The 16,203-nt window shown below is 28.6% G+C and overlaps 1 protein-coding gene across 4 annotated transcripts; it reads right to left on the bottom strand.

The window, feature by feature from the left end:
• Positions 1–11,647: 11,647 nt before the first annotated feature.
• LOC127239432 (nuclear transport factor 2-like) lies at positions 11,648–15,569 on the bottom strand. 4 transcript variants are annotated; one of them, XM_051257577.1, is made up of 10 exons: positions 15,323–15,569; positions 15,068–15,137; positions 14,828–14,965; positions 14,210–14,489; positions 13,896–14,128; positions 13,517–13,685; positions 13,278–13,399; positions 13,103–13,168; positions 12,672–12,742; positions 11,648–12,232 (listed from the first exon to the last, which is right to left on the bottom strand). In XM_051257577.1, exons 2-10 carry the CDS (start codon positions 15,122–15,124, stop codon positions 12,004–12,006), a joined length of 1,365 nt encoding a protein of 454 aa, XP_051113534.1. In that variant the 5' UTR covers positions 15,125–15,137; positions 15,323–15,569; the 3' UTR covers positions 11,648–12,003. The 4 variants fall into 4 exon arrangements, with proteins under 4 accessions (XP_051113534.1, XP_051113533.1, XP_051113532.1 ...); XM_051257576.1 differs by having other exon boundaries at positions 11,649–12,232; positions 15,068–15,161; XM_051257575.1 differs by having other exon boundaries at positions 11,649–12,232; positions 15,068–15,150.
• Positions 15,570–16,203: the final 634 nt, after the last annotated feature.

The following is a 16,203-nucleotide window of genomic DNA, read 5'->3' as shown; positions in this document are numbered from 1 at the left end:
TTAATTATTGGTAGAATATCAAAAAATCACTAGTGATTTTTCGAATTTACTGAAAACCTTTCTGGTCTTAAAATTCCATAAAATTTGCTTGTGGTTTCCAAAATGTTATACATCCGCCCCTTCCTTAAAAAAATGGACTAACGGTATTAATCTTTTAATTATTTGGACTGTTATATCCCTATAATTTTTTTACTTTTGACTATGCATTTTGAGTTGACCAATTTTTTTTTTCCTCGTACACACTCATACATACATACATACACATTAACACAGACATACACACACATACAAACATAGAGTGCTGCCGCCCACCTATTTTCTTCTTCTTTCTTCTTTTTTTTTTCCTCCATTTTTTTTTTCACTTATGTTTCTTGTTTTTTTTTTCCCTACACATACATATACACATATATACATATTCTTTTTTTTTTTTTTTTTCTTTTTTCCTTTTTCCACTTATATTTCTTGAGGATATATTTGAAATTAGGCGATTGATAATCGATTTTGTTTATTAAATTTGGCTAAATCGTATAATTTGATTATTTTTGTACTCATTCGAATTCGATTAGAATCCTTACCGATTTGAATTTGAGGATTTTGATTTTTTCTTTTTAACAAAGAAACCAACACTTGGAATTTGCACCAACAGATACCAACATTCTTGCACATTCAGCAGAAGCTTTTTTACAAGACATTCATAACATGGAGAATAAAGTAGTAGGTTTGTTATGTGAAATGGTTCGAAAGAATTTTTTTTTATATAAGATATAAGGAATTGTGTAGAGAATATAAAAATACTAAATATGTGTAGTCCATTAATTTTTTTAGGAAAATGTGTGTGAGAGAAAAATAGAAAGAATAATTTCAACAACTGCGACGGAAGGATAATTTTTGGCTCGAACCGTCTCATATCTGCGCCGGTTGTTTCTTCTGCGGACGAGATTGCTGATGGTGATGTTTCTTCGGTCTGAGATCCTCCTTCGTGAATTGAGAGGCGAATTCGCTATCGAACAACGATTTCTTCGCCGAATCGGATAGAACCGACCACGCATCAGCAACGAGGCAAAACGCAGAGTCGGAGAACGGGACTTTGTTCTTGTTAGGATGGAGGAGTGTGACACCGCGGCCCGCAAGCCACGCAAACTCGGGCGTGTCAGGATCATAGAATGGCCTCACTGGTCAACACGAGTCATTGCAGCGCGCTTTTGTCATCACTCCCGCACACCTTGAGAGACTTTGCAGGAACTCACCAATCCTCAAATTACTCTAAGACAAGCACGCTTAACTCTACAGTTTCTAGAAGGGCTCCCTAAAGAAAATATGTACATTGTTGACATGAATAGTCTATTCAATCTATTTAACCTTTATTCAACCTCGGATGGTCTGACACCGACTCATCCACGAGAGTTGGCCTAACATCGGCCCAACTCCGGAGGTATTACAAGGAGCGCTGAGTCGCCGGTACTGCTTCTTAATTAGCTCAACTTCGTCCGTGCATTGGGGAATTTGTAGAATTGCGTACCAATCACAGTGATTTTTCCTCAACCACTTGCCCTTGGCGGCAAGGAGAACCTCCGCCACCGCCAAGATCTGATCGGAATCCTCAAGTAACGGCTCCGTCTCTTGCGCCATAATGGCAAAATCCCTGCATCCATTGTAGTCCTTGGAGCGGAGGAGCTTCTCGGCGATGCCAAGGAGGCGCTACTCTTCGGCGCCGCTTGCTATGGTGTGCCGCTCTATATATGGAGATTTTGAAGTTTAACTCAAATCTTGATAAAATATATATATATACACTAATTTGAGAAATTTCATTCACCTTTGAGCTATTATTCACTCAGATTTTTATTCTTCCATTACTGCACTGATTCATACATAAATTACGACTATACATATTTGAAGCGGGAGACGACAACCATGCCGGAAAGGTATGGAAAGATTGAGTGGAGAATGAAGGGTAATTTTATAATTTTATTTCTTTTACTATGTGAATTTTCAATAATACACACAATAACCGTACATACAATACAATTTCGGTTTAATATTAATGATGTGGGGTGTTTTTTTGCAATATTTTCTGAACTACGAGTATGTAATATAAAATTTTAGAATTAAAAGATTTTTTCAACAAATTTAAAAAATAATGCTATTTTGCCTTAATTAGTTTTCTAACATAGGAGAATCCCAGCACATCTCAAATCTATCTTTTAAGACATGAATTCTTCATTTAACCCGAAATTTTATAATATATTATCCTGCTCACATGCAAAAATGTTGTTGGAATATAATTTCCGTACCAACGGTGTGATTCAGGTAAGTTGGAAATCTAAAAAAAATGGATTTTCATGTCACTCAAGATAGTGTTTGGACTTGATTTCACAGAGATTGTATTGAACTAAACAAAAATGAAAAAAAAGAAAAAAATAATCAAAGATGGGCAAAAACAGAACAAAAAAAGAATTAATTTGTATGGAATTAAACAAAAAAATAGAAATATTAGACAAGAAAACAAAGAACAAAAATAGGAAAAAACAAATAAAAAAAATAGTAATAATATATGGGTGTGTTTACTTGTGAGGTTTGAGTTTTGATTTTGAATAGTAAAATTTTGAATTGAAATAGTTATTTGATGTGATATAAATATGTGTTGATGTAATATTTTGAATGTGAAATTATATTTTAGTGTAATAAAAAAAATAAAAATTAAGTGTTTGATTTGATATTTTTGAAAAAAAAAAATTGAATAATAAAATCAAGTGTAAAACTCTCTTATTATTTTTTTTTTTTTCTTGGGCCAAACCCTAAAATTCTTCATTCTTTCCTTCCTTGTGTATCTCAAATAACCTTTTTATGGGCTTTAATTTAGTCTTTACCCCTTTTAGAAAACTACGAGTTTTGTTAAGCTTTCATTTTTTTTTTTTGTTAGTTTGGGTTCGATAGATGATTATATTAAATATTTATTATTTTTATATTATTTACATAATATTTTATATATTATATAATTCTTTATTTTCAAACCGAAAAAATAAAAAGAAAATCCCTTAGGCTCTAGTAAATTTAAGACTCAATTGAATCGATTTTAAAGAAAAGTAGAAGTAGAAGTACACCAAGTAGAAACAGTATAATTTTATATTTGTATGAACTATTATAAAACAGTTTTTTTTAAAAAAATATTTTTGAATATAATAAAATTTAAAGCACTTGTAAACTGTTAAATTTATAAAGACAAAATATAAATGTATTTTTTTTACTAAGTTTTCTAATTTATTTTAAAATTTTATAAATTATAATTCTTCCGTTCATTAAAATTAACCCACTTCCAACACGAATATTAAAAAAAAATGAATATTTTATTAGAAAAATGATAATTAGTTGGGATATTTTTGAAAATTTAATTAGAAATTAAAATAAATAAAGAGAGATAATGGAATAAAGTTGGTGATATTTATTGTAGATAAATGTTGAATAAGAGTAATAATTATTAATTTGTTGACTTTGCCAAAAATTAGTAATAGAATAAATTTAAGAGACGGACAAAAAGGAAAGTAATAATAAATTAGTTGATTGAAAAAGTATTTAAAATTTTAAATTATCTAGCCAAATTGGTAAATATATATTTTTAAAATTTTATACTCACACTATCCCATTTAAAAGTTGTCATTTTCTATTTTTATCCGTTCTAAAATAAATTTTTTTATTTAATAATTGTACTATATATCTAATATTTAAAATATCCTTATAGTTTATCATTACCTTCATATTATACAATATATTATATTTTAGTTTTTTTTTCTTTTACTAAAATTCTAATTTATTTTAAAATTTTAAAAATTCTATTTTAAATTTTAAATTATTTAGCCAAATTGGAAAATGCGAAAATATTTTTTAAATTTTATACTGAATCTATTCCATAAAAGTTGTCATTTACTATTTTTTTTCCTCCAAAATAAGATTTTTATTTCTTTTATTTGGTAATTGTATTACTTACATCATATTTAAAAAAAAAAAAAAAATTATCCTTAAAACTTGTCATATACTCACATTTGGAATGGACATGAGAATTAATAAATAATAGTATTATACACATAGTATGTGTAAAAGTGTTCTAAATGACCAAAATGTAAATCAAAATAAGACTATTATTTTGGGACGAAACGAAAATGATAAAATAAGACTATTGTTTGGAGACGGGGGAGTATTACATAAATATCATTACATTTATATTACACTATTAATAATATAAGTGTTTTGGTTTTTTTTCTTTTACTAAGTTTTCTAATTTATTTTAAAATTTTATAATTATATTTTAAAATATAAATTATCTAACCAAATTGAATAATATATCTTTTTTAAATTTTATCTCCCTCTAAACCAAAAAATATTGTTATTTTCCATTTTTGTCCATCCCCAAATAAGATTTTTATTTTTTTATTTGGTAATTGTATTATATACATAATATTAAAAATATCATTACAACTTATCATATATTACAATAATATTGTTACTTTATATTACACAATATTAATAAACGTATTTTGGTCTTTTTCTTTTACTAAGTTTTCTAATTTATTTTTAAAATTTATAAATTATATTTTAAATTTTAAATTATCTAGCCAAATCGGAATATATATTTTTTAAATTTTATATTCTCTCTATTCCATAAAAAAAATATCATTTTCTATTTTTGTCTGTCCAAAATAAGATTTTTATTTTTTTATATGGTAATTGTATTACCTACATAATATTAAGAATATCCTTGCAACTAATCATATATTACATAAATATTATTACATTTATATTATACAATAGTATTTTGGTCCTTTTCTTTTACTAAGTTTCTAATTTATTTTAAAATTTTATAAATTATATTTAGAAATTTAAATTATCTAGCGAAATTGAAAATATATATTTTTTTAATTTTATATTCTCTCTATCATGTCATTTTCTATTTTTATCTGTCTCAAAATAAAATTTTCATTTCTTTATTTGGTAATTATATTACCTACATAATATTAAAAATATCATCACAACGTATTATATATTACATAAATATTATTACTCTCTCTGTCCCATTGGAATGTTGTCATTTTCCATTTTCGTCCGTCCCAAAACAAGGTTACCATTTTCTAATTTAGTAATTGTACTACATGTCTAACATAATAAATACCCTTCCAACTTACACTATATTACACAAATTCCATTACTTTTATATTACACAAATTTCATTACTTTTATATTACACAATACTAATAGGGGCATTTTCGTCCTTTTTACTACAACTCATTATAATACTAATATTCAAAAATCTATATGCAAAAGGTAAGCGGCAACCTTACACCGGGACGGAGGGAGTATTACATTTATATTACACAATACTAATAGAAGTATTTTAGTCATTTTATTTTACTAAATTTTCTAATTTATTTTGAAATTTTATAAATTATATTTTAAATTTTAAATTATCCAACCAAATTGAAAAAATATATATTTTTAAATTTTATACTCCCTCTATCTCATAAAAAGTTGTCATTTTTTATTTTTGTCCGTTCTAAAATAAGATTTTTATTTTTTAGTAATTGTATTATTTAACTAATATTAAAAATTTCCTTACAACTAATCATATATTACATAAATATCATTATATTTATATTGTAGAATATTAATAAAAGTATTTTGGTCATTTTCCTTTTATACTCCCTCTATCCCATAAAAGATTGTCATTTTTTATTTTTATCTGTTTCAAATAAGATTATTATTTTTTTATATGGTAATTATACTACATACCTAGTATTAAAAATATATTTTCAATTTATCATATATTACATAAATATCATTATTTTATTTTAATCTCTTTCCTTTACTAAATTTTCTAATTTATTTTAAAATTTTATATGTTATATTTTAAAATTTAAATTTTAAATTATCCAGCCAAATTGAATATATGTATATATATATATTAAATTTTATACTCCCTTTGATAATAGAAAGAGCCTGTATTCCTTCTCGACTTTGGACTAGATTCAGGTTACTCATTGTCTTTAAATTTTGAGCTGACTGAGAATAAATATTAATCTTATCACATATCATATGTCAGCGCAACAAAAAAAAAAAACAGATTATGTTAATATAATACAATATAGCATATGAACTGACGGTACATAATAATAGTCCACACAACACATATTATAATTAATTTCGGCAAATATCACATGTTAACAAAACAAAATATATAACATCTAATTGATAGCACATGCTAATGACATGTACAATACATGTTTTAGGAGTATATATTCATTGTGTATATCGTTATAATGTATTGACTGGGGCTAGATAACATGATACTTAGCGTCAATCAACACCATAACTAGCTCGTCTCGTACTACTTCTTTTATGCTTTTTTTTTTTTTTGAGAAATATATGAAATAGAATTTAAATATTTAAAAAAATAAACATAGTTATAAAAAAATATTTATATATGAAAGGTTTATTATGATAAATATGTAACGTTGTGGCGTTTAAGGGATGGATTAGACTATTGATATCAACAAAATGTATTTTTCTTATTGAAAACCTACTTGAAAGAACTTCAAAATTAGACATTCTAATTTTAGAGCACTTTTGGAAGATTTTACTTTCTGAAAAGTCTCTCAACGTACACATGAATAAGGCCTAAGCAAGCTTGAAAGACTTGTGTTGGCTTATAGAGCCAATCTACAATTATATAACACATTCATCAAACGGAAAAAAATAAAAAGAACGTACTAGAGGTAAACCAAATATCATTAGCAACAAATCGCAATTGAAAATATAATTAAAGATGGCAACCATAGTGCCATTGTCCATCACAAACATCTAACTTCCATTGTTCGACAAAACGAGAAAAACTTGTAGAGAATTCAACAAAATAAGCAAAATAAAACGATAATGCATCCAACACTCGATCACGGCTTCACGGAACAACACCAATCTCCTCTCAATTGCGTTTGTTGGCACGGGACATGCGCAAGCCACAAGCGTTGCATAAACTCTACAAACAAAGTGAAGACATTGCATTAGAATAATCGTAATCCTAATCTTATAATTTTAGATTTAATCGATATAGAAGAGAATAGATCATACTCTTCCTTCGGGGCCCCTACGCCACAAAGGAGTTTCACTCTTCCCACAAGCATCGCAAGCCTTAGTCTCATCTTCGTCATGAATATCGGAGATAGGTCTCTTGCGGGACATATTGCGATTGGCCACAAATTCTTGATGGAACGGTAAAAGAGTTGAGCGGATGGGATCAGTGCCAATTGGTGGCGCAAAAGTAGTTGTTTGTATTGTAGATCCACCGGAAATCTCCCCAATCCCGGATGAATTCCCTATGAGTTTTGAAATGTTGCCCTACAAATAAAAGCATTAGTTGGATTGAGCATAACAACAACAATATTCACACCGATTTGTAGTCATTTGATTAAGACTTCCTAAAAAATGTTATTAGATTTAATCATTCCTTGTGTTTAAGAAATAAGATTAGATCTATTTGAATAGAGAATATATCTCACGTGTAAGGGCTGTAGTCGAGACTATTTGCTCGACTAAACAGATCGACCCGTGTAAGTTGCACTCCTACCACGTGAGATGTATTCTCTAGTAAACTTTAACTGATCGATGAAGTTTATACGTTGAGTTTTACAAAACACAAACAGATCTTACGTAGTTTTTTTAATCACATGAGATAACAGATGGTTTCTTATCAGATCTGAGTAAAAAAATATTATTTTACCGTAGTACTACGAAGATTTATAAAATATACCTTTCCCAAGGAAGATTGTGCACCTCCCACATTGCCTACCAAGTTATGAGTTGTGCCCTTTGACTCCTCAGGCTTTTTTACTTCTCCATATGGCCCTCCTAGTCGGAGCGTCAAATCCAATTCCTCGTGTTCACACTCTTCTTCGGGAGGGCAGTTCAGATTGAACTTTTCGGCCATTGCTTTTATGTTTTTGCTAAAGCAAATGAGAGGAATTAGGTATGACTCTGAATGCAATGCGGCCTTTCGAGAAGCAAGACTCGGTGGATTTTATAGGCGGACAGATAAGTTTGCCGTTAGTGAATCGTTACGGAGAATTATCAACATTATTACGCCGTTAATTTATTATACGGAAATAATATTTTATTTTTTTCATTTCAAATAATTTAAGCAACAATAATTAATGGCGAGTCATGCCGGAAGAATCTGAGTAGATTAATTTATATTAATTAATATTAAAAATATTATTACATTTGACAACGAGCACGATTTATAGTAAGTACGTTAATTTATGCATATTTTTATTATTTAAAATCTAATTTTTTATCAAAAAAATATTACTTTTTTTAACACTCATTTCATTTGAAATATTGCATCCAACAATCAATAAATTTAAAAAAAAATAATAAAAAAAAAAAGTTTGCTTGTTAAGTGTTTTGATTTTAAATTTTTTTTTTTTTTAGTTATAGAGAATTATGTCGATAATATAAAGAAAATACTATTTTATGTTAAATATTGACTTTTATGAAATGATAAAATATATATTGAGAATCGTATCGAAAAAAATTATTAGCCAAACAAACATATTTTCATAATTATTAAGCCAACAAACCTTAAAGTTAACATAATTTCATAAATATTAATATATTATTGAGCATGGCATTATTAAACTTGCACGTATAAAAGGAAATTTGAATAAGTTGCTTTAATTTTATCGAATAGCGTAGACATCAAAGTGACAAAATATATTATTAATCCCGATATAAAAAGTATACCGATCATTATCAATTTAAAAGACAAAAATATGATCGATAAAATGTATCAATCAATTGTTTTCTTTTTCAAAAGCATCCTGTAACATACCGTGATATTATAAACAAAGATCGTCACTACGTAATTTAATGAATCAGCATAATTTATTTATCGATCAGCAGATCTTGAATTCGTTTTTACGACCAAAATTTTATAATATATGTGTGTGTTAATAACTTTTACGTATGCATGTGCATGCATGTCTCTGTATATATATTGTTAATACTCATTCCTCTCTCTCTCTCTTTTTTTTTTTTTCAATATATATTTAAATATTTAATTAATACAAATTATACAATCAGGTTCGAATAAGTCTACGTAAAACTATGACATTCCTATCATATATTGAAATTGAAATTTATTGTAAGTTTGACAACAGTTTGATAATACGATGAATGGATTTGAAGTAGTAAATCAATATAAGTATTTATTTGTTTCATCATAACAATGTTATTTGAATTGAAAATATGTGAGTGTCTTCTTTTGTTTATTAATTTTTTATTTTATTTTATTTTTTGGATAATTTTTAACTTAAAAAATTACTAATGTAATATATGTGTAAAAAAATAGTGTTAGATTTAAAATTTTATAAGAAAATAAAATATTAAATACTATAATTATTTTTTAGAAAAAAAAACGCTCAATATCTAATTAATTAAAATTAATTTTAATAATATAGTGTTTGTTAATAGGGTGGTGTTTTTGGTTGTAAGGTTTGAATTTTAGATTTAGGTTTTGAATGGTCAAATTTTAGATTAAATTATTCATTTGATTGTGATATATTAAATATGTATTGACGTGATATTTGAAATTAAAATTTGATTTCAATATGTATATAATAAATAAATAATAGTATGTATTTAATTTGATATTTTTTAAAAAAATTATCACTCACGAGATTTTATTTGGATTTTGTGTTTTAATTTTAGTTTATATGATATTTTAATATAATATTTTATATATTATCATGAACTATTATAATATTTGAATAGTAAAAAATAATAAAAATCAATCATGTTAGTTGAGGATTTGGATTTTGAATTTGGATTTTTTACTAGAATATTTAAAATTTAAATAATTGTTTGATGTGATATAAATACGTATTAATATAATATTTTAAATATAAATTAAAAATAAAAAATAATTAAATTGTAAAAAAATGGAAAATTCCACAAAAAGAAACAATAAATTTTAATGCGATATTTTATGAATATTACTATATTTTTCTTAAAAATTATCCAAAATAAATAGCATTGATTTGAATTTTAAATGGTAAGAAAATTAATCCCTAAATTTATTAGAGATTAGGTTGCATTTATATTACAACTTTATTTATTTAAATTTCAAATATTTTTCTTAATACAAGGTATGTGTAAGTGTAATTATTACAATTTTTACAAATAGTAACTAAGAGGGACCAATTAATGTGTGAGTAGGTGAATTTTTAAATTTATTTCCACTTTTATATATTTACAATAAAATATATATATATATATATATATTATCAGTGAAATGATTAGACTTGCCTTTTTGTTATTACTATATATAATCAATGCACTATTATTGCAGGTGTATTTATTAGTATATTTATACTTACTATATTGGAATTTATTAAATTTCTTTTATTGCACCAGTAAAATTAAAATTAATTATAAGTCTTTTTAAAATTAATTATTAACATTGATGACAGGGTTTTGTGTGTAATTAAAATTAATTAATGACAATAATTTATTTTAGATATATTTCTTTTAAAAAAAAAAAAACAGTATTATTAATATTCTTACTGATGCGCAGAGTCCAAATGTGCTTTTGGGCCATTCTTCAATTTTTTTTTTTTTTGGGCTTTCATTTTGGCGATTGTAATTTGAATATGATTTTTTTTGGAATTTGATTTTTTGATTTTTTTGGTGGTTCAAAGAAAATATTTTATTATTATAGAAGATTACAGTGATAGTATAATAGAACGAAAAAATCAAATCAAATTTTTAAGAAATAAAGGTTTTTTCATTCACATCACCTACTTTAACCAAAAAATATTTGTAGAGCAAGCCTAAAAATGTTGGGTATCTTTGTTTGGAATTAAGTTAGAAATAGTATAAAATTTAAATTAAATAAAATTTGATTTGGATGGGAGTTAGAGATAGTAAAAAATTAAATTAAATAAAATTTGATTATTGTTGTAAATGAATGGTACACGTGTATTGAAATGGATGGCATGATTGAAAGTCATGCATTTGCCAATGTCGCTACTATAAATATGTATACTTCTTATCTCCCGTCTCTCTTTCCACAATATATATATATATACACGTACATACATATGACTATATAAATATATATTATTATAATATAATATTATATATAATAGTTATAAATAATTATAATTAATATTTTTAGTTGTTATTCATATATTAATATGATTAATAATTATAATACAAATAAATATTTTGTGTAATATTTTAAATAAAAAATAAATATTCAATTTAATAGTTTTGAAAGAAAAGTTATGAATGATAGTGATATCAATTTTTGAAATAGGGCACTAGGCTTTATTTAGACAAATTTTGTAAACAGTTAAATTCTTATAGTATTTGGCCTAATATAAATATGGATTCAATGTTATGTTTCTTTTGAAAAAAAAAATTAAAAATATATATACATATGTGAAAATCAATTATATAAAACTATAACATATACTATATTTATATGATATTAACATATTGTATATCATTTTATATTCAGCAGTGTAGCCACGCTCACTCCATAAAATAAAAGACATTTAAAATCGAATATAATCGAATCAATCAATCCATCAAAATACCATTTAAAAAATCATAATAATAAAAATAAAAATAAAAAGGTTCAAAAATGCTTTGCCTCGTTACTACTACTACTACTACCTCACCTCACCCCACCTCCTACCCTAGTGAGTGATGACATAATAATAATAATAATAATAATAATAATAATAATAATAATACCGTAACTCGCTCGCTCACTCACAAAACAATACTAGTGGGAACAAATAACGTGATCAAAACTAAACCCATCCATCCATCAAACCAAACCAAACCAAACCAAACCAAAAAGTAAACTCTAACTACATATATATATTCCAAATAAATCATATAATGTCATTACTCAACTCAAATAACCATACCAAAAATTACCTCCCCCCTATTTTAAGCAGTGGCCGGCACTCGAGGCGCCGTACTAGTACTTCTCGCGCCCCCGCCATTGCTGCTGATGTTATCAGCCCTATGGTGGTAACCATTGCTGCGATTGCCGCCTCTGTTGCCAAAGTCACTGCGGCCATTGAAATCGCCGCCTCTGCCATAACCCCTTCCGCGACCTCGCATTCCATCAGTCCTGTATCCTGAACCCCTTCCTGGTTGGAATCTTCCCCGGTTACTTCCTGTGGGAATAATACAAATAAACTTTTATTCAGAAGATGTCGCCAGCACTATAGCTCGCCGTCAGTTTTTATAAAATTAAAAAAAAAAACGAAGCAAACGACCAGGAGTTGTAAGTACTGGACAACGAAAATTATCCGAATTAATCCCATAATCATCATTTGTAAGTAAAAAACTATAATATAAGTCTGATATGCTTTCACATATGCAAAAACAATGAGATCGCTGCTGCTTCTGTAGAAAATTGATTCGATGGCTGAAAACTGAAGAGGTTGTTGGGAAATAAATGGTGGAAGGGGAAGATTATGAATAGAGTGGCAAGGAAATAAAGATCAAAGTCAAAGGGAAAAATGATAGAAATTGAATATCAATGAGATTGATGAATTAAAAAAATAAATAAAAAATGTTCGGTGTATTCAATTCAAAGTAACAGTCACTTGCCTCGAGAATTGGTGGACCTCTTTTCCTCAACAAATGCATGGCGCCCACCAATTGCCACAGGAGAAGCCTGAAATACCAACATATTGTACAATTATGAGTAAAAACACGGAAATGAATGACTGTAAAAACCTATTATGGTCTGAGTTAGAATTTTCTTCTCCAATTCATATCCCTAATAGATCATTAGATTCCATTATATTTAGATGTTGAGCTATATAACACATATCATGTATGCATGAGCATAGGGAATATCGAACCCTATGATTCAATCACCATACAGATTATCTTATAATGCAAGAAGTAAATTCAAGGAGATGAACACTGAAATAGAGTCAAAACTAATTCCACATCAATTTGCACATCCATGGCTCGGTGAAGCTACACTAAAAAGATTGTTTGTTAAATAATGTGTAAAAATCATACGCACCTCTAATGCTTTCTGCACAGAACTTGCCTCCTCAAACTCCACAAAGCCAAAGCAAAAACCTTGTTGCTGCAGAAAAATACGATTGTTTACTATCCCACATTCAATGGTTCTTAAATAGATACATAAAATCTATCCAACTTTCCACATAAAATAACTATCAGCAAATATAACATACTCTATTGCTTCTAACTTGAATTCCATCCTTCTTGATGGCCCCAAATTTTTTGAATACTTCCTCAAGTAACTTCTCTGTCGCATTCATTGGAAGGCCTTTTATGTAAATTGAGTAACCATCTGCTGCATAGATGTCAAGATTACACAATTAATAATTACAGAACATTATAATTGAAGCAAGAAAACAGATTCTACAACGTAATACATCACGAGAAACTAAAAGAAAATCCAGATCCATGCCTTCACCCTCTTGGATGTTCCCATTATCAGCACTGTCCGAATTGAGAACTGGTCCATTGCTTGTGGAGTTCAAAGTAGTGTTCACTTGCTCAATTTTCTTAGGTGCCGCTTTTTGAGGGGCAGGGGGAGGGGGCGAGAAGGTCGCAGCAGTTTCCTTGAGACGCATCACCTGCATAACACGTTTGAATCAAACTCGGCAATTAGATTAACTTAATGAACACTCACATTTCATGCAAAGTTGTGTAAGAGATATAAGTGCAATAACCAGGCAATGTACGAACCATATTATTTATCTACCTCACTTTAATATTACGATAAGTTTACCGAACGGAGGGAGTATTTATTAGATGAACCTTATTTAATTGCTAATTCCACTTACAATAGACGCATAAGACCTCTTAGGAACTTCCTCTACTTTGGCACTAGATTCAGCAACCCTCTCTGACTCATCTTCAACTTCATCGACCTTAGCCACAGGAACTTCTTCGACATTTCCAACCTCCTCACTCTTGGGAGGGTCTTGTACTTCTGGGGCAGCTTCCTCAGCAGGCGGTGATGGAGTGCTTTGCTCGGTGACATCATTCTCCGCAACTGGAGCAGGGATCGGCAATGCTAGAAGGGAAATCACATAATCGATTACATTGCAAATCACCAACAAAGGGTTAGGACATCTTGGAAAATTGTAATGCTTACTTTGCTCATCAGCAATAGGAGCGTCACCTCCATTAACCAATGGTGGATTTGCATCAACATTATTCACATAACGGAACATGTCGTTTAAGACAAAGAAACCCTTGTCTTGAGGTGCAAGGAAGAAAGTTTGAGCGAAATTCTGAACTGTGTTTTCTTTCCCCGTTATATAGCCAGCTACAAGAACGTGGACTCCACCGTTAAGAGACTCTTGTGCATCCACTGATTTAATATCAGCTTTGACATCACCATAGTTGAGTGATACAATCTTCTCATTTATGGCCTGTCGGAGTTGTTCAAACAAATCATTTTTAGAATACTAATTCCTGTTGAAATCACCAAACCCATTACAAAAATAAATAGTTAAATCACCGAAACCCCTTAACTAACCACAGTTAAGGATTAAATTGCAGTGCAGAAAGAAACAACAGAACATTTGCACATCATATATAAAGAAACAAAATCATTATAACAGAAACAACATAATATTGTGATCAACACAACAAATTCCTGCCATTTATGTTCATTACTCCATTTGCAATTAGGCAGGGCATAATCAGCCACAAACACACACCCAGATAAATTAGTATATATATAGTAAGAGAGAGAGAGAGAGATTACTTGCATAGTGGTGGTGATGCTCATGGAGCCATCCTCCTCAGGACGACCAAGGACACTAATGTCCTGGTAAAATCTGTGGACCAGACTCGGCGAGTTATGCAGAATATGGTAGTACTGCTGCACAAATGCGTTCCCAACCTATCTCCCCCAAAAATTGTAAGCCAAGTTAAACATTAGCAATCACAATCCACATTACAGGAAATAAACGGAAAAACGAGATATCGACAAAAGGAAACGTACAACTTGCGCAGAAACTGGTTGCTCAGCTGTCGCCTCCGTCGCCGCCGCCGCCGCCATTACGAACAATTACCTAACGAAAAGACCTACAAAAACCCTAGAATCATTAAAAATTAAAAAAATTATATATATATGCATATCAAGCATAAACCCTAGCATTACAGCACAGATCTTCAACACAAATCAAACAAAGCTATAACTCCATACGCCATTGGCGAATATACATGAATAGCGAAAGGTCGTCCGATCGGATCATACCTGGAAGCGAATCGTATTAGCCGTAGGAAAGCCAAACCAACCTTGGTCTGCTTCTCTCTCAGCGTGCAAGCTTTCTTCCGAATCAGAATATCGGCGAATCCGTACTTCCGGCGTCGGATTTGAGGTTACCGGCGAGGAAGGCGCGCTGGATCTCGAAGAAGGAAGCGACGGCGGGTGGTGAAGAGAGAGAGAGAGAGCATAAATAGTTTGGTGTTGGTGTTCGTTCCTAAAGAGTAGGTCGAATGAAACAACTAATTATTCGTTACGCATTTTAAGCACCTAATAATTTTCAAATATTAAATAAATCAATCAATTTAGGTTCTATTCACATAATCAATTTTTATTATTTGACACTATTATTTTTTGAAAAATACCATAATAAATTTATTTTTTTTTTGGCTAAAAATAAAATAAAATTTTAGTTTTTTATTCTTTTTTCTAATATTTCAAAAAATTTCAAAAATTTTGTATAAACAAAGCTAAATCATTCAAAATTCTTAGATAGATTTGGCCTTTGGATTTATTATTGCAGGATAGATTATAAATTTTTGGTTTCTTATTTTCTATTTTACAATTTTTAATTATTGTATTTTATTAAAAATACAAATTACATTAGTAAATACTATGATTGAGATTTTAAAATTTTAAAACATTTTTATATTTAAAATTTTTATTATATTATATTAAATATAATATTTATAGGTCTCTTAATAAACTATCCATTTTTTAATTTTTGGGACCTTATTAATAAAATTATTTAAGTTGTTTTTATTTTATTCTTACTTTACTACCAATATAATTCTACAAAATAAGACAAAAATTTTATGGATAAAGAAACCCACCCTTAGAATTCCAATGAAAGACCCTGTTATATATTACCA

This window comes from Andrographis paniculata, unplaced genomic scaffold (assembly GCF_009805555.1).
Source record: "Andrographis paniculata isolate CXL003 unplaced genomic scaffold, ASM980555v1 Contig77END, whole genome shotgun sequence".
Classification (NCBI taxonomy): domain Eukaryota; kingdom Viridiplantae; phylum Streptophyta; class Magnoliopsida; order Lamiales; family Acanthaceae; genus Andrographis; species Andrographis paniculata.
The sequence above is the reverse complement of the archived record's forward strand: the minus strand, read 5'-3'. Positions and strand labels throughout refer to the sequence as shown.

Coding starts and splice junctions, on each gene's coding strand:
- LOC127239432 (XM_051257577.1), bottom strand. CDS start 15,124: ATGGCGGCGGCGGCGGCGACGGAGGCGACAGCTGAGCAACCAGTTTCT. Junction 14,129..14,209: donor TCCTATTGCTGATGAGCAAA/GTAAGCATTACA, acceptor TTTCCCTTCTAG/CATTGCCGATCCCTGCTCCA. Junction 13,169..13,277: donor TTCAAGTTAGAAGCAATAGA/GTATGTTATATT, acceptor ATTTTTCTGCAG/CAACAAGGTTTTTGCTTTGG.